Source organism: Periplaneta americana, chromosome 9, assembly GCF_040183065.1.
Source record: "Periplaneta americana isolate PAMFEO1 chromosome 9, P.americana_PAMFEO1_priV1, whole genome shotgun sequence".
Classification (NCBI taxonomy): Eukaryota; Metazoa; Arthropoda; class Insecta; order Blattodea; family Blattidae; genus Periplaneta; species Periplaneta americana.
In genome coordinates, this window is record NC_091125.1 from 129313859 (window position 1) to 129333988 (window position 20130).

Consider the following 20130-nt stretch of genomic DNA (forward strand, 5'->3'; position numbering starts at 1 on the left):
GATATAGATTTAAACGTACTGTGGAAGGAGAACCTGTAGGGAGACAGCCAATGTACTTGCTATGACGTAAAGGCCCGTATCACGAAGGCCGCCTCTCGCGGCAGCCTCGCTTGTTGTTTGCCTCGCGGTTTTATTTTTTTGTGTAGAGCCAAAAACCAAGCAGAGTGAGACACCAGTTAGAGCGCGGTAATTGAGGCAGTGGTAGCGGGTTGCATGATGGAATCTTTACCAACGAACAGTCCACATGAAGAGGATCGCATCCAAAATTCGACTGGAATTGGCCAACCAGTGAGGCATTATTGATCAACTGAGCGAAGAAATCATCATGAGGCAGCATCGCGAGGCAAACAACGATTTGACAAGAGACAATATTTCGAGGTTCATTGAACCTGTTAGTACGACCAGTGATCACAAGTAGCCTATATCAGACTGGCCATTCCCATGTTACGAAATGGCAACATAAAATGATTATAGTAGTATTTGTGGATCTAGAAACGGCGTTTGACAGAGTGGATTGGAACAAACTGAAGGAGATTTTGGAGAAAAAAAAAGGCGTGGATTGGAAAGAGAGGAGACTGTTCAGTAATCTTTACATGAAACAACCAACGTCAGGATAGGAGAAGAATTGTCTGAAGGAAGTGAAATATGGAGAGGAGTACGACAAGGATACCTTTTATCACCTACCCTGTCCAACATCTACTCGAAGGATTTGGTAAATAACTGTTTGCAGTACATGGGAGGGGTGGTAGTAGGAGGAAGAAGAATAAAGCGCATAAGATTTTGTTAGCAGAAGAGGAGATGATACTAAGGGATATACTACTGAGATAAATGACAGCTGTGAGCAGTATGGGATAATTATAAATGCAAACAAGACGAAGACCATGATCATAGGAAGAAAAATAAAGAAGGTAAACGTGCGAATAATAAATTAAGCAGTAGAGCAATTGCACAGCTTCAAATACGCAGTAACATGAGCTGCTGTTAGGAAGCCAAAAGGAGGATAGCAATGGCAAAGGAAGCTTTTAATAGAAAAAGGAGCATCTTCTGCGGACCTCTTGAATGAGAACTAAGGAAGAGACTAGTGAAGTGCTTTGCGTGGCATTATATGGGGCAGAAACATGGACATTACGACGAAGTGAAGAGAAGCGACTACAATCTTTTGGAATGTGGATATGGAAAAGAATGGAGCGTGTGAAGTGGACAGAATAAGAAATGAAGCTGTGTTGGAAAGCGTTGATGAAGGAAGAATGATGCTGAAACCGATCAGGAAGAGAAAAAGGAATTGATTGGGTTAAGAGGAAACTGTCTGCTGAAAGATGCACTGGAAGGAATGGTGAACGGGAGAAAACTTCGGGGCAGAAGAAGATATCAGATGATAGACAACATTAAGATTTGTGAAGACTAAGAGGACGACAGAAAATAAGAAAGATTGGAGAATGCTGAGTTTGCAGTGAAAGATCTGTCTTTTGGCAGAAACACTGTGTGTGTGCGTGTGCATGTGCGTGCGTGTCCGATTTTGTCTATCAACAAGTAGTACTCCAGTTGACGTCGGAAATTGAATCCTAGATCGAGGAATGTGAAGTCTGAACTTTGACAATGAACTAGTAGGAGGTCTAATTCAGGATTTCAAAGTTGTGACGCAAACAGTACTTTTTCACACAGTTTGGAAGATTCAAAATTTTCATTACGCAATTGATCACAACAACATGAATGTATTTACAGTTCGATTTTTCTTACAGATCAACACTCACCTTATTCAGCTTGAGGAAAACGCAAGGAGCAGCCCTGGTGTATCCGTAATGGTAGTCTGAAACGCATGGGTACCAATTGCTTGGGTCCACGCGGCAGGATTTGTCGCCCGGATCTATGTCATAGTCACACTCGATTGTGTTTTCCGACTCTTGAGGGCTGGCATGAAAAGTCTTGTACTCTGTAAGAATAGTGCGGTTTATCAGTTCAAATTATGCAGCGGCTGTAGGTAATCGCCTCGCGAACTTAACCGACAAGAAGAGGAGACGCTCTGTATATCACCGAATTAAATAAGATTTCGTGACATGAAAGTACAAGACGTACTGTTTAAAGTCATACCTGATATGGGTGTCCAATGACCCCTCGTTTTGAAAATATTGGCTACTGTTTGTGACATACTTCCGTTACGTGCCTAATAGGAAAGCATTAGACTGTGTAACGGCGTAGCTCATATGGTTGGATGCAGTAGCGGCTGGTGGTCAAAATAATGAGTGTGCTACAATCTCTATATCGGCCTACTGTATACACTTATATGTATTTATCTTAATTTGAGACTCGCCTACTGACGAAATATGAAGTCCATACGACGTTCCTTCCTACTGCAGAACTTGTCAATTTTCCTGGAGTTAAACCCCTCCATATTGGACATCATACTCTTTTCTATTGACAGTATTGCAAGAGCAGTGAGGCGATCCTGGGGCACAGTGTTCCTTAAAAACGTTTTTATGCGTTTCAAGCAAGAAAAACATCTTTCTGGCTCAGCAGTGGTCATTGGTGTTGTAACCGAAATATTTAACAACTTCGTTACTTCACAGAATGGATCCTGTGAATTGTTGAAGGCTATGTATTGTAACAATTGAACAGCTCCATCTATATTTCGGAAGTCGGGTCTTCCATATAGAACTCCAAGTTGTGTCTTTAACACTCTTTTGTTCGGTACAGTATAGCTGTTGACAGCAACTTCAAGTTCGCATTCAGGAAAATTATGCGAAAAATTGTCAAAAAATTTGCCGATTAACAATTTCGTTGCGTCTAGATAGGTTAAAGACTGGCAACGATAAGTAGTTTCCTGAATTGAGGGGTTTGCCGGAAAAAGGGCGTACTATACGTCAATATGGCGAATTGAGATACATGCAATCTAAGATTTTAAAAGGCACCTGAATAAAATGTTATACACGCACGCAGCCCTGTCCTGCAGGTATGTACAGTACAATCAAAACAAAATTTCGCTACTATAATATATTATTCACTACATTTTAAACCGTTTTTCCGAAGAAGGGCGTATAGGTCTATCCGCCTTTTTTCCGGCAAAGCCCTCAATTATACGGTCACATAATTCCTTGGCTTCAATTTTCTGGACTGACTGATTCAGGAGGAACCTCAAAAACCAGGTAGATGGCAGCAGCGGTCGGACACTTGAATTACCAAACACATTGTACATAGTTCCGAGTTCTTCCACAAACAAACATTCTTTCGTTATGCTTTACTTTTGCAATCTCCAAGCTGTGTTGTGTTGAAGCTGACTACAGCACTTCCCCGCGTAAAAATAGCCAATCAGAGCAGTGATTTCAGCTTCGCACATGCGCATTAGTTGTCTACATTCTCATGTAAAGTTTTGAGTAGCACAACGTACCGCCTGAGGCACCAAAGAGCGAAGAGCGAAGACTAAACACTCTATAAGCGTCGTGAACATAACCACGGGAAATTGTCAAATGGCAGATCAAATACTACGGTATTGCAAATACTGTACATTATTTGAGCAAAAATTGTCATTGTGCTGTAGCACTGTAGCACATAAGGACGGGCCGCCCCTGGTTGGATGCTGAGTTGCCATCCAGGCAACCTAAGTTCGAATCCTAATGTCTTCTTATTTTTAAAGCTTGATATTATTATTATTATTATTATTATTATTATTAATTTTTTTAATTCACTTTCAGTTGTCATCTTCTATATTCAAAGCCATGTTGAAATATGCTTGATATGCATCAAAATTAATAAACGAATGGGAAGTGTTTGTGAATGTGAAAGATGTCTGTTTCGCAGTAGAAATGCGGAAAAATGTGTGTGTCTGTGGACAACCTTCTTTCATTTGCTGTGCATGGTGCAGGAAATATGTATGTTTTGTGTGTTTTTATGACATTTATCAAAATGAATCCGGTACAAAATGAAATGGAATAACTGCTACAGAAACAGAACAGGCATCAGTGACACATCTTACCTGCCTACATGAGCAATATTTCATTGTTTATCCTTTACAATACAATGCTAGTTAATTAGTAATTTGTTTAAAACATGATCAAGCGTTCAATACGTTGAGAAATATGATATATGTAAATAGATAACTGTGATCACAATATTAATCATTATTAAAAGAAAAAAAATATAGGACCAGTTAAGATTCGAACTGAGGTTGTCTGGATAACAACTCAGCATCCAACCATATGGGCTACACTGTTATAGAGTTCAATGCTTCCCTATTAAGCACCTAACGGATGTACGAGTATGTCACAAACAATAGCCAATATTTTCAAAACCAGGGGTCATTGGCCACCCATACCAGGTATGACTGTAAACAGTACGTCTTGTACTTTCATCTTACATAATCTTATTTAATTCGGTGATATACAGAGCGTATCCTCTCCTTGTGAGTGATTCTGCCATCTGTCCAACATCATTACAGCCTTCAACATCTACAAAACATGTAATTTGAAATGATTCTCACGTAGTACCTCTCTGGTTGCTTCCTTCGTAACCAGCTTTTCCAGCTATCAGACGGCACGATAAAATGGCCATTCGATAGAATTCGCTACACGCTTGTGAAAAATCTGTCTGTCCTAATTCTGTATTCATCGACAATATAATTAGCAGTGATTTAATAAAACAATGCCACAACTACCCAGAAAATTACCCAATAAAGCATAAACACACGCAAAAATTACTCCCCCTTTAGTAATAATAACAGGCATTTCCCTTATTTATTCCGCGTTTAACTTCCTCTCGAATGTTATTTATATTCCTTACTGTTGCTCCGAGGTGCTCGAATATTTCCACATTTTCAAAAGATAAATTTCTAATTTCTATACAGTAGAACCTCTATTATCCGTGGTAATAAAAGGGATGGAATGAACGGTTAATCTAAAACATCGGATAATCCGTACCATAAAATATTTTCGTAAATTAAGTGAACAGTACTTGAACTTTAGGAATTTCCTGTGGTCTTGTGTTTAACGCGCCAGGTAGTGAATCAGGAGTTCACTAATTTAAGTTCAGTTGTCAACGACGTGTTTTTAAGGGACAATGAAAGTCCTTGTAATGGTTTTCAGCTGAAAGATGAGAATACTAGAGGTCTCGTGATATAGATTTACATACCCTATACACTTTAGCCTTAATTTTTAAATCGTGCACAGTTGTAACATCAGTTTCGTATTCTGATGCGAGACGAGCCACAGTTTCTCTTTCCCCAAACCACTAAAGTATTTGAATTTTTTTTCGATATTTAGCACCAACACGTTTTCTTTTGACACGAAATACATTTTGTCTTGAAATTGTACAGTACGGCGACTTAACAGTAGACCAAACTGTGTAAATGTAAAGACTTGTAATAACACTCTAGATAAAATACGTACTAATATAACGTACAGTAGTACTTCATATGTAGCAAAAAAAAAAACGAAGCGACAAAAATACAGTCGAAAAATCCGCCAATCGGTTAATAGGAAGACAGATAATCGGGGTTCCACTGAATTTTCATTACGTACTATATTCTGGTCACGAGACATAATCATATACTTTGTTTTTTTTTCGGGATTTACTTTCAAACCTATCTCCTTACTTGCTTCAAGTAAAAATTTGTTTCTCTGTCATGTTTAAGCCCTTCGTTTCGATACCGACTTACAGTCAATGTGGTGAAGGGAAGAGCAGGCCATACTCAGCCTATACATTAAGTGCCAAAGCAAACCCTACTCAAATTATCGCTCGACTACTATGCATGTTTTTTTCCTAGCAACTAAGGATATATTTATTTACCATAATATTTTGAAAAATTGCGGATCGGTGTTTGGCTTAGTGCTGCAATTATGATTTCTCACAACAGAAGAAAATAGTACACAAGTATTATACAGTTTAAAGGAAAAATTGTGTTTCGATCCCGTAGTGTAGGCCTATATATAGGCCTATTTTTTTTTTCCACGACCGAGAGAAATTGTCGCATTTTATTTCTAAAATTCTTATTACTGAAGTTCGCTTCTGCTTATATTACTTGCTCATTCAGTGGTCAAACATGTAACATGAATAGGACGAAATTGCCGCTAGATGGCAGATCCTAACGGCCTTTGAAGTGGCTTATAGTTATAGGTCTTATGCTCTATGATTATACGTATTATGTGATTAAAATATTACTTCGTTTTGCAACTCAAATAGCTTCGTTAATCCATTAAATTTCTTACTCTTGAAACAAGAGGGAATACGCCTACAACTAGACATGCATAAACAAAATTTAAAATATGAAAGTCAATGAGTTTCTTAGTTATAAAAGCCGCTATGTGACAGAAAGTTAATAATGTATATTTATATATCTGCTTACAGTTAGTTGGAATTTAAACACCACTTGAGTGGCTTACATAGAAACTACATAGCAATGAGCTTCCCCATCGTCACTTGTTTGAGATCCTTGACTGAGGTACTACCGTGCCAAATTAATATCCTTGAAATGTAGGGAAAGTATTAGAATCTTGTGAATTGTTGTCTGATGTGACATTTTTGAACTAAGAGAGATTTACCAATAGAAATAAAGAAGATCTGTTATTTCAATATTGGTACCTATCAGGAATACCGTTTTTTCTGGTAAGTCCCACCAGATCTGACATTACAAAGTCCAGGGAAAATTTCACATCCTCAAATTGTCACAATTGCGAGTCTTGTATTGCACTTCTACCTTGACACTGAGAACCAATCACGCAATTCAATAATTTTTACAACCTACATCGTTCGGGTATATTTGACCAAATTCTTCAATATTAAAAGAATTTCTTCATATATTTAAAATAATGAATTCAATCTAATCCAGTATTGACAGTACCTGGATGACGAACTAAAAGCAGTTATCTATTCGGTGATTAAGAGGAATACCTTTTTCTCCCATCCGAAAAACTTGATACTTGTAATAATCAAAGATCGTAGTCAACATGTAAATGAACTTGGTTTAAGAAGAATTTTGAAGACTAGACAATATGAAGCAAATATGTGTGTTTTTCTTCACTTTCTTGCCACACTAAGCCACTTGAGAGATTCGTGAAGCTTGTGACTGAAACCTCCAGTTCCATTGTAAGTCAAGTAACCAGAGATGGAATTATAAGGGCACGAATTGTTTCAAGAGCACATTTACCCAAGCTTGAAACAAAATCAGAGTACAGTGTAGAAAAATGAAAAAAGTATTATACTAAATGTTACTTATAATTTTTTGTTAATCTTTAATTATTCAATTTATGTGAAACAGCGGAGAAATATGACTTTTTCTCTTAGTTTTTATGTAAATAAATAATTATTATTTTATTTGTAAATTTTCCTTTTTAATAGTAGCTATTATTATAGTTATATATTAATTATTATTACGAAGATTAAATAATAATAATAATAATAATAATAATAATTACTTACTATTACTTATGGCTTTTAAGGAACCTGGAGGTTCATTGCCGCCCTCACATAAGCCCGTCATCGGTCCCTATCCTGAGCAAGATTAATCCAGTCTCTATCATCATATCCCACCTCCCTCAAATCCATTTTAATATTATCCTCCCACCTGCGTCTCGGCCTCCCCAAAAGTCTTATTCCCTCCGGCCTCCCAAATAATAATAATAATAATAATAATAATAATAATAATAATAATAATAATAATAATAACCATGCAACGAATGGAACTTTTGATGCTTTCCATTCTACGTTTTGTGAGAATAATAAACCAAGCTTGACATCACAAGTAAACAGACTTCTTAATTATGTGGTTAGCATGGTGAAAGGCAACCATTTAAAATGATACAGGAGAAATACAAAACACGTGCTTTACATTAGTCACTTTTGATTCATAAATAATAATAATAATAATAATAATAATAATAATAATAATAAATAATATCATATAATCTTACGTCCAATGAAGTCGTCGATGATGCTGGTCCACTTTTCATACCTCTCAGAATTAAATGTTATTAAGGTCCCCTTCGCTAGGCTGTCTGGTGGTTTGGGACGATATCGCAGACCTAAAAGAAACGACAACAAAATCAAAAACAAAAACAAATGAAATTCCTTTCATGATGCTTATACTGTCTAAATGAATATTGGTGATAAATTACACCTTTCAATAGTGAACAGAATATCCCATTCACCGTAGCAAGGTGTTGCGATGGGAATGATGGGGAAAAATTGGTTATAAATGTTGTCAATGTGATAATTTTAAACACTTATCATGAATACCTGTTATTCACGGAAGTTACTAGTTTTATAACACTGATAATGTTGTTTTTGTTATTATTATTGTTATTATTATTATTATCATCATTATTATCATTATTATTAATGAAGTATAAATCTTGTTTTTAAAGCCAAATTTTAATTTTATTCGGAGACAAAATCCAATGGTGTGAAGTGTACATAATGTAAATATGTAAATTTAAAGATGTAGACAGCAATGTAAAATGTAGGTAATATTACTGTGTTTTTAGCCCATCTACGTACTGCACATATATTCTATGATTTATATAATTTGTTCTACTTTTTATTACAGATTTATCAAAGCGAGTGTAGTGAAAACATTTGATACTTGTTAGTGAATCTCTGAAGCACAGTGTTAAGGAGGTGTAGGATTTTCTCAAGTAGTGGCGATGTGCATCAACCACATTAGAAATTGAAAACAATTAGAAACTTAGTACGTGGCTAAAATGTAATTTTTGTGCACCATTCATAATGACCTGTTACTTACATTGACATCTTTTTAATCAGGATAAAGTCTGTGATGGTAAATTGTTTCTACAATATGGCGAATGAAAAGCATCCATGCCTCTACAAAGATGATAGCCAACGTTTAAAAATGACTGAGCTTATACCACAATCTAGTATATACAGTCACGAAGCTCAATACGTAATAAATATGCATCCATAGATAGTTGCTAACCACTAGGATCGCTACTATCGCCTCATTACAGACAATGCGAAATAGTACCTGCACAGTCTATTGTTCCTAATACCCTCACAAACTCAAGCTTCGTGACTGTATACACTAGACTGTGCTTATACTCAGTTTTGCATTGAAGCGAACGCATTGTTTATTTTCGTGTTTCATTTGTTTGCCTTTGGACGCTCTTATGTTTCCGACCTCCGGTTTGCATTTCTTTGTTTTTTTATGCTCGTGGATTAGAATGTTACAAAATGAAAATCAAAAAGCTAAAATGATTGTATCTCAATATGAGTTTGAACTACTCATTCATTTAGTGTTCTGCCCAGGTCTTTCACTGTAAACCCAGCTTTCTCCAATCTTTCCCATTTTCTGTCTTTCTCTTCGTTTCCTCATACGATCCATATATCTTAATGTCGTCTATGATCTGATATCTTCTTCTACCCCGAACTCTTCTCCCGTTCACCATTCCTTCCAGTAGCAGTAGGCAGTTTCTTTTCAGTCAGTGACCCAGCCAATTCCTTTTCCTCTTTCTGATCAGTTTCAGCATCATTCTTTCTTCACCCACTCTTTCCAACACAGTTTCATTTCTTATTCTGTCTCTCCACTTCACACGTTCCATTCTTCTCCATATCCACATTTCAAATGCTTCCAGTCTGATAGGCTTAATTGCTAAATATAAATAATATCAATTTTCACTGACTGAATATTTCAAGCATTTTCCAAACACAGTAATTCATTCATAATCCAGAGTATAAATCAATGTAGTATCTGCAAAATGCTGAAATCAAAATGTTATTTTTCGCATCGTCGAGATTCGGTAATCCGGGAATTCGTAAAATCGTGATTCGGCTAATCGAGATTCTATTGTAATAATAATAATAATAATAATAATAATAATAATAATAATAATAATGACATGCATTACAGTTTAGGCGTAGGTTGAAAAATGCGAAACTTCGAATTACACGACGAACGTGCCACGCTACTCCAGTGTGAATACAAAACTTTGAGCTGCACCAAGCAATCTGCAGTGGCATGCAACTTCGGTGTGAAAGCCGTGTGAGTTTGGAATTACCTCTGTATCTTTTAATGGCAGTTCTTCTTCTTCTTATTTTTCTTCTTCTTCTTCTTCTTCTTCTTCTTCTTCTTCAGGCTCTACAACTCTCAGATGAAAGTTTTGGCATTCTCAACAACTTTCTTCCTTTTCTTACAGCTTCCAGCTATCTTTGTCCAATTTTCCACCTTCATCAATTTCAAATCATTCAGGACATCATCCTCCCATCTATTTTTTGGTCTACCCTACTTTCTGTTAACTATTGGTTTCCATTTGTATATTTGTTTGACCAGTATGTTATTTTCCATTCTATTTATATGACCAAACCATCCTAATCTTAGCGATTTTATATGATGTATTATGTTCCTATTTTTTATCAGCTCATTCAGTTCACTGTTATATTTAATTCTCCATGTTCCATCATTAATTTTAGTTGGACCAAAAACTTTTCTTAGTATTGCTCTTTCAAAAATTAGTAGTCTGTGTTTTGTGAATTTTTTTTAAGGACTCATGTTTCACTGGCATGAGTTACTACACGTCTTATTGTAGTACAGAGTAGCTTAAATTTGGACTGTTTAGATATCAATTTACTTCTAAATAACTGCAGGTTGGCATGGTATGCTTTGTTTCCCATTACAATTCTTTCTCTTATTTCTTACTCAATGGTGTTGTTGTTATTAACAGTTGATCCAAGATATTTGAAACTTGGAATTGTTGAATCATCATTTCTTAGTATTGCTCTTTCAAAAATTAGTAGTCTGTGTTTTGTGAATTTTTTTAAGAACTCATGTTTCACTGGCATAAGTTACTACACGTCTTATTGTTGTACAGAATAGCTTAAATTTGGACTGTTTAGATATCAATTTACTTCCAAATAACTGCAGGTTGGCATGGTATGTTTTGTTTCCCATTACAATTCTTTCTCTTATTTCTTCCTCAATGGTGTTGTTGTTATTAACAGTTGATCCAAGATATTTGAAACTTGGAATTGTTGAATCATCATTTCTTAGTATTGCTCTTTCAAAAATTAGTAGTCTGTGTTTTGTGAATTTTTTTAAGGACTCATGTTTCACTGGCATAAGTTACTACATGTCTTATTGTAGTACAGAATAGCTTAAATTTGGACTGTTTAGATATCAATTTACTTCCAAATAACTGCAGGTTGGCATGGTATGCTTTGTTTCCCATTACAATTCTTTCTCTTATTTCTTACTCAATGGTGTTGTTGTTATTAACAGTTGATCCAAGATATTTGAAACTTGGAATTGTTGAATCATTATATCATTTATTTTAAAATCTCCTAAAATTTCTCTTCTTGTGCTGCATTTTAAACATTTTGTTTTCTTCTCATTAATTATCAATCCGAAATTCATTTCCTGCTCTTTGTTCTTGCGGTTATTATTATGTCATCAGCATAAACTATACATTGCCTTAGTTTTGTTGCAATGTTTCCCCTCATCTCCAGTTTCTTTAATAATGACAGTTAAGAAAATAAACTATAAGAATAGGTATCATTATTTGTAGCAATGTAAAGGAATAAAATTGTTACGAAACACGTAAACCATAATATGAGAATATATTTGTAATCTACCCTTTTTTCCCCCCACTAGTTACCAGAGTTTGCAATTACTGGGGATATTTTATCTCAAATAGTGAATTTTTACAAAAGTATCCTGGCAACACCGATTATTAACAGTAATGGAATGGAGAAAAATTCTCTCCGGCGCCGGGATTTGAACCCGGGTTTTCAGCTCTAAGTGCTGATGCTTTATCCACTAAGCCACACCGGATACCACCCCGGCGTCGGACAGAATCGTCTCAGATTAAGCTCCAAATCTTGGGTTCCCTCTAGTGGCCGCCCTCTGCACTACGTCATAGATGTCTATGAACGTAGGACCGAAGTTCACACATGTGCTGAGGAGCACTCGTTATGAGTGACTAGTTGGCCGGGATCCGACGGAATAAGCGCCGTCTTAAATCACGAAGTGATTTACGCATATCATATATATATATATATATATATATATATATATATATATATATATTTTAATGTACCGAAGTACATACGATATTTCATGCAGATATTCTGCGTCATCATACGATGTAAGAGTAATGGTATGGCTTAGTGGATAAAGCATCATCACGTAGAGCTGAAAACCCGGGTTCAAATCCCGGCGCCGGAGAGAATTTTTCTCCGTTCCATTACTCTTACATCGTATGATGACGCAGAATATCTGCATGAAATATCATACGTACTTCGGTACATTAAAATATATATACCGATTATTAAGTTTAATTTTTTATCGGAATTTGTTGTTTAGGTGAATTAAATCTATGGCCTACCTGGCACACTCTCAATTGTAAAGTCATCTCGCTGCCACTCGGGAAGAGTTGGGAATAACAGGAGCCATGCACAGAGCAGTAACATTGCCACACAGAACAGCGTGCCTATTGCCGCCAACACCACTGGAAAACAGGAAAGCTAGAACCAATTAAAAGACACCTTTCAAGCGATTGAAGGTACAGCGAAATAAGTGAACTGCTATAGAATTAAATTTCAATTACTACTGCTACTGCTACTCCTGCTACTGCTGCTATGACAGTCACTAGTATATGCCAAAAATTGATATGTGTGATGTAAAAACTTAAAAACTTAATTGTATAATATTTCATTTCGAATCTTGCGTACACTACTTTTAACACTTGAATATAATTAATTGATAAACTAGTGGACTTACTCGTGTTAATTATGTAAGATTTGTCCGGCTTACAGCTGTTTCAGTGCTTAACGCAACATCCTCAGAGCCTACTAGATCACGGCGTCATCTCGAACTTCTCTGCCTGTTATGTGGGTGTGTTTGATTGTTGAAAGGTGTTGAAGGGTGGAGTCAAATAGTGTGTGTGTACTGAAATTGATCTGTGTGTTGAGAATTTGATCGGGGTGTGTTTTAGTGTGTTTGTATATTTCGTATTGTTCTAGTGTGTTGAGTTTTTGGTTCTTGGGTTGTATGTGTAGGATTTCCATGTCCGTATTTATGTTATTGTATGTATGGTTAGCATTGGTTATGTGATCGGCGAATGTAGATGTATTGTGTCCTCTGGTTATTGCTTTAATGTGGTCTTTGTAGCGTGTTTGGAATGATACGACCACACAGGTGTATACAAACTTACATGTAATAGTTGCGATAAGTTCTACATAGGACAGACATACAAAAAATAGCTAAAGTAACTATCTAATTTGTTAGTTTATTCTGTCTGCATAAGACAAAAAAATTGCAAAGAAACTCATGTGACGATTCTTGAATTTGAGTGTCATTATGTGTTCATCTTCCAATGAATGAAAGTCAAAGTATGTATGTATGTGTTTATGTAATATTTCTAGATCGACATGCTTTGACCGATATTTACCAAATCTTGTACACTTAGTCTTCAGAACTAGGAAAAATGATGAGCTACACTAAAATATGGGCAAATCATACCTCCCTTGGTTTCATCCCCCTATCACTAAAAACAGTAATATTTTATCCTGGGTTATGACCAATAAAGAGTTTTTTTACACTGATACGAAAAAAGAAAAATTGTAATTTACCATGACACCACATGGGGTAGCTCCCAAGGGGAGGAAAAAATCTAAGGACGCATACTATTATTGTCATATTTATTTTCCTGTTTTTTCTCTGATTTTATCCCCTAAGAAGACGTTTAGCTTCAAGGAGTGAAAATCCATTTCTCCAACATAAATAAAATTATATTCGTTTTTTATACTACCGATAAAGAGAAAAATTTCGCTCACCGTAACAACTGACGTGGTTCAGACTGGGAACCAGGGAATTCCCTATGTATCGTCAGCTGACTTTGAAGGTCAAGAGCGTGCACATACGGTTATGACATTACGTACGCGAAATGGATGCATCACTGTGGAGCATTGAGTGATCGTCAAGCGAGCGTCTAGGTGCCAAGCGGTGTGCTGTTGGGTCTTGCCCAGTGTTTAAAAATTGTACAATATTCGAACTCAGGTCTTAATAGTACCATTCCGTCCCTTAGTTACTGTAGTAACGTTGCCAGACTTCCTAATATCAGGAGATAACGACATGTATTAATTTTTTGTGTATTTTTTAAGAAAATCGTCAGTTTTATTGAAAAACTGCAAAGGAATAAATCATTCCTTATCAGATTCTTTAATGATAAGAGTAAAAATCAGAATCGTACGGATAGTACCTATCGAGTAAAATAGAGGAAAATTATTTTTTTTTCTGGAAATAGTATGATTTTGTGACTAATATGGTATCAGAATGTAGTGCTGTACTCTAACCAAAGGATAAACTGTTAAAATCTGCACAGTTATACAGGGCTCTTACAAACTATCTTTCCGGTTTCGAACACATGTAATTTACTTTCAATTAATCTGAGGGGCATGGAAATAGCACCAATGGAAAGAGAAACTCAAAAAGTTTGGTTCCTTACCTTAAAGATGTGCAATGTGTTCCCCCCCTTGGTAACACGGCACACATCAAGCCTACTGCCACACTGATAAAAGAAAGAAGAATCCTACGAGCTAGTATAATACGCACAGGTCAAACCTGGCCTCCACCTTTTGATCAGTTCACAACAGCATACCTCAAAAGCTTCAGAAAATTTATAAAATCCATAGAATTTGGCAAAATGTAACAGAATTGAAATTATAAATAATATTAACAATTATGGTAACCTAAAATAGAAGAAGTACAATTAGGCAACACTTGTATCTATAAGAATTTCAAGATCGCAATCAAAATTGTAAATATCTTGTTCTCATAAATTATGTAACTAATTATTGTAATATTTTATGTAAAGCATGTAGTATTACTCCAATGTAATGGAGCATGCTGATATACAAAAAAAAAAAAAAAAAAAAAAAAAAAAAAAAAAAAAAAAAAAAAAAACATCAAGCCTATAGTCAAGTTCCACGTAGGTACGCGGATTTTCCGACCCCCAGATTCTGAGGTTATGTCTGTTCACCTTACCAGAAAGATGAAAAGTGGCTTCGTCTGGAAACACCTCGGAACGAATAAATTCATCATCGTTTTCAATTAAAGTCTGCATACTTATGCAGAAATTTCTTCGTAGCACTTTGTCCTCTGGTTTTAGGGCTTGCAGCAACTGTAGTCGGTATGGATGAAATCGCAACCGCTTGCGAAGAATCTTGTCTCAAAATCAGTGTACCATTTATGGATTGTAGGCCCACTGGATGGATCTGCACCAAACTTTGTTCGGTAATACCGTTGCACATTAATAACCGACTGGTTCACATGAAAATCAAGCTTTTCTGTCCTTAATAGTAGCCATTTCGCCTCAACAATTAACAAATTTGTTTATATGCACTATTATGAGGCAGTGTTAGCCCAACTAAAATTTTTGAGTTTCTCTTTCCATTGGTACTATTTTTATGCACCTCAGATTCATAGAACGTAAATTAAATTTTTCGAAACCGGAAAGGTCTTTTGTAGGAGCCATATATTACTTCCAGCCTGTAGTTGACTATGGTCATTGATGGTATGAGTAGTATTCATCTTTAGGACGAGGAAAGCTTAGTACAGACGATTACTTTCGGTTTTTTTATAGTTATGATGCCGAGGTCTCCGAAAAGTTTACTCAAAAATAGAAGCGAAAAAGAAAACTCTGGCAACAACAAATTTCAAGCTATTTTAAATTAAAAATATTTTACTTTCTTACTAAGTATATTATTATGTCGTACGCAAATCTTACTTACTTATGGCTTTTAGAGAACCCGGAGGACCATTGTCGCCCTCGCATAAGCCCGCCATCGGTCCCTATCCTGAGCAAGATTAATCCAGTGTCTACCAACATATCCCACTACCCTCAAATCCATCTACGTCTCGGCCTCCCCAAAGGTCTATTTCCCTCCGGTCTTTTAACTAACACTCCATATGCATTTCTGGATTCGCCCATACGCGCTACAAGCCCTGACCATCTCAAACGTCTAGATTTAATGTTCCTAATTATGTTAGGTGAAGAATACAATGCGTGCAGTTCTGCGTTGTGTAACTTCCTCTATTCTCCTGTAACTTCATCCTCCTTATTTATTTTTCCTAAGCACCATATCCTCAAACACCCTTAACCTCTGTTCCTCTCTTAAAGTAAGTGTCCAAGTTTCACAACCATTCAGAACAACCGGTAAAATAACTGTTTTGTAAATTCTAACTTTCAGCCTTTTTAAGAGCAGATTGGATAACAAACTCTTCTCAATCGAATAATAACACGCATTTCCCACATTTATTTTGAGCTTAATTTCGTCCCGAATGTCATTTATATTTGTTACTGTTGCTCCAAGATATTTGAATTTTTCACCTCTTCAAAGGATAAATTTCCAGTTTTTATATTCCCATTTCGTACTATGTTCTGGTCACGAGACATAATCATATACTTTGTCTTTCCGGAATTTACTTCCAAACGTATCTCTTTACTTCCTTCAAGTAAAATTCCCGTGTTTTCCCTAATAGTTTGAGGATTTTCTCTTAACATATTCACGCCATCCGCATAGACAAGCAGTTGATGTAACCCGTTCAATTCCAAACCCTGTCTGTTATCCTGGACTTTCCTAATGCCATATTCTAGACCGAAGTTAAAAAGTAAAGGTGATAGTGCATCTCCTTGCTTTAGTCCGCAGTGATTTGGAAAAGCATCCGACAGAAACTGGCCTATACGGACTCTGCTCGTATGCAAGTATTTTTTATATCTGAACCACCTTCTTCGGAACCTCTGACATTCCCAAGAAAGAATGGGTGATTTCTGACATGATGAAATTTAAATATAAAAATTGAATTCCCTGAATTTCGTGCTGTCGGTCCCGTAGCTCGATCTGAAAATATCTCACCTCTTGATCTTGAAATACTCGATCAGACGATTTGATTCGTTTTCCTTCGTCTCGGTTTCCAGATTGATGACATAGCGAGGATCCGAAGGGGAGAGCAACAGCTTCCTGTCTAATCAGAGTCATCAGTAGAGGGCACTCATTTCTCCTCTCCTCCTCCCTTCTTCCTACCATTCCCCTCTCCCCAATTACAGCTCATTCACTTCAGCTGTACTTGCAAGACAGATGACTGTCGGTCTCTCCGCGCGTTTAAAGGCGACAATCTCCTACAGAAAAACTCTTATACAGAGTGATTTATACAGAACTAACACATTCTTTCTTTCTTTCTTTCTTTCTTTCTTTCTTTCTTTCTTTCTTTCAAAACGAATAATGCTAGCCACAATTTGTTATGCCTAAGGAGCGGATTCCTATGTAATTAAATATTTTTCTTGCGTGTGATAAAACACAATTAACAAAATTAAAAATTCGGAATGTCAAGTTTCAAGTTTAAAACCCGAATTTTATTTCACATAAAAACACATATTTTCACAAAAAAAATTTATGTAAATACATATTTTTCAGGAAATCTATTATAAACACATAAATCTTGGAGTTTTTTTACTTAAATAATTGTTTTACAAGAACTTTTAAATATTTTAAAACTAAATCAATTATATTACTCAGAAATACGTTATCTTTTTAAGAATTCTTGGTTGCTTTGTGTTTCTAAGCGCTGTGTGGTGTATCCGTGATCCATTTTTGCAATAGTATCGCCTCAAGTTCTGAGAACTCTAGGTAGTATATCAGTGTTATTATATGAGAATAAATTAACATGAACAAGAAGGAGAGATTTTGCAACAAATAATTAGGAATGTTTATTGTTGCTGAAGATGATTTCTTTCCGCGTTTTGTTTGTGAAACACAACGGATAAGAGCTCGGGTATAAACATTATTTAATTTAAACAAATCTCTCGCCTCTCGCTCATGCCTACAAAGTGAAGAAATACATCTTGTTGTGATTCCCCGTTATCGGACCATAAGCATAACCTGCGTAGTGTAGACGTTGTGGCGTCGCTATAGGAAGCTTTCCTCCGACATTGTCAGTCAGTAGCTAGAAACATTTTTTTACGTTAAGACGTGTGTATATTAGCCTCTTAAGATGCCTAAAATGAAATCGAGTTTAAGATCACGTCTACAGCAATATGTAGATGAATTTAGAAACATTTTCACTACCGACGGAAAAGTGTTATTTTGCCAACCATGAGGTAAATCAGTAAGTGCAGATCAGAGCTCTCAGGTAGCCCAACATTTGTCTGGAAACAAGCACATTGCCGCTGCGTCACGTGTGCATTCACGGCAAAACAGTGGATATAAAAAAATGTGTAAAGTTGCTCAAATATTGGAGGGTGTGCCTGTAGATGAAATTGACGGTGTAGATGTTTGTGACATAACTCTCTTTAAATATGCACGTCTGACGTCCTGTGATGTGGAAAGATAGTTTTCATGCTATAAGTCGTTGTTCAGAGATAATGGGCATGCATTTGTGATGGAGAATTTGGAAATGACCTTTGTTGTTCACTGCAATTCTCGGACAACTACTAGCAACTGATACTCAAGTGTGATTGGTGAGTACCTAGTAACATTTTTTTCAAGCTAAGTAAGGTATTTTGTCATAATTAAAAATACATATATATATTTTTTTTAGCAAATATTTTCGTACTTTTTAGCACATAAAAAATAAATATATTTAAATTTTTTAGCACATAAAAATCCGCTCCATAGTTATACCTCAAATGTAGAGTATCTTTGGGAGATTACTAATCTTTATAGCAAATGTATGTATGTATGTATGTATGTATGTATGTATGTATGTATGTATGTATGTATGTATGTATGTATGTATGCACACTGCAAATGGGTATATACCCGCTGGCAGTAGTAACTAATTACACTGAATTATGACAATTAATAATAAACACAACTAATAAAAATACAATTATTAATAATAATAAATAATTAATAATAGTTCTAATAATAATTAATACAAATAATAATAATAATAATAATAATAATAATAATAATAATAATAATAATAATGAGCATCCTAAATTAAACAAGGGGCACCCTAAATTAAACAAGGAGCATCCTAAATTAAAAATGTTGAAACTTCTTTATTTATTCGGCTGGAAATTCACTTAATGACCAGATTTAACGTCAAATTAAGCAGGAGTTTTGATTCCCTGTCACGAGATGCGCAGATGTTTATTCTTTATTCTGTATTTATTGTCCTCAAAATCTTTTAGAGATCCAGTTGTTGCCAATTTGTTTACCAGTCCCAGTATTGTGTTTCTTTGGGGGGGGGGGGGAGGGCGGGATTACGAACACCAAATTCTCTCTTTGTACTGTAAATTGTGCATAATAATAATTTGTTAGACAATTAGGATTGATTGTCACCAGAATTCCTTTCTGGTCGTTTTTCTATCTGTCCATACACGTTCCAGAACGGTATATTGTCAGTAAAGGCTGGTCCACAATAACCGGGAACAGAAACAACGAGAACGGGAACGTAAATATTGTTAAAATAAATGTGTTTCAATGTGAGCATTCACAATTAACTTTCACGTTCACTTTCCGGACTCCGGCAAGTTTCCCGTTAATTGTGAATTCTCACATTTAAATACATTTATTTTAACAATATTTACGTTCCCGTTCTCGTCGTTTCCGTTCCCGGTTTATTGTGGACCAGTCTTTAGAGATGAGACAGCTATATTGTTGATGCCTCAACATAGTCGATACTCGGCGATATCTACCAATTTAACTTGACAGCTGTTGAGTAGGCTCTACACTTCCTTGAGTGACTCACGTGATCACTACATACAAGCCCGCCCCTCTGAATGTACATTAACGTGACTTCAGAGAATAAGCCGGCCTTCACGCTGCTACCCATAGTGCAAACATCCTACAAACGTTGTTTATTGAACATTTTGCCTGCGTTTTTTCGTACCCACTGGACACAACTTTGCCAAGTGCGCTACTCCATCTATCATGGGGGTGATGAAATGATGATAGATGAGAAATGATGATGAAGGGGTAATGAGAATTGGAAAGGAGTTTTTGAAATTGGTACTATCCCTTGTTGTTGTACTTCCAGTCCCTGGGAACGAAACCCGGACCTCCGAATGAAAAGAGGTAATGATAAATATTACACTACCGAGCTCAGTCAACTTTATTTTAACTATAAAATAACTTACATAGATAGATATTTGTCATCAACATTTATATTAGTTATGGTGTACCACAACTTAT

The 20130-nt window shown here is 36.0% G+C and overlaps 1 protein-coding gene across 1 annotated transcript in view; it reads right to left on the minus strand.

Annotated features, from left to right (window-relative positions):
- The window catches only part of LOC138705614 (sodium/potassium-transporting ATPase subunit beta-2-like), a 107281-nt gene that overhangs the window by 15661 nt on the left and 71490 nt on the right, over positions 1 to 20130 (minus strand). The window contains exons 9-11 of the mRNA XM_069834214.1: positions 12318 to 12440; positions 7896 to 8006; positions 1752 to 1930 (exon numbers count right to left, since the gene is read on the minus strand). Coding sequence (XP_069690315.1) covers positions 1752 to 1930; positions 7896 to 8006; positions 12318 to 12440 — 413 coding nt within the window. The remainder of the gene's footprint in view (positions 1 to 1751; positions 1931 to 7895; positions 8007 to 12317; positions 12441 to 20130) is intronic.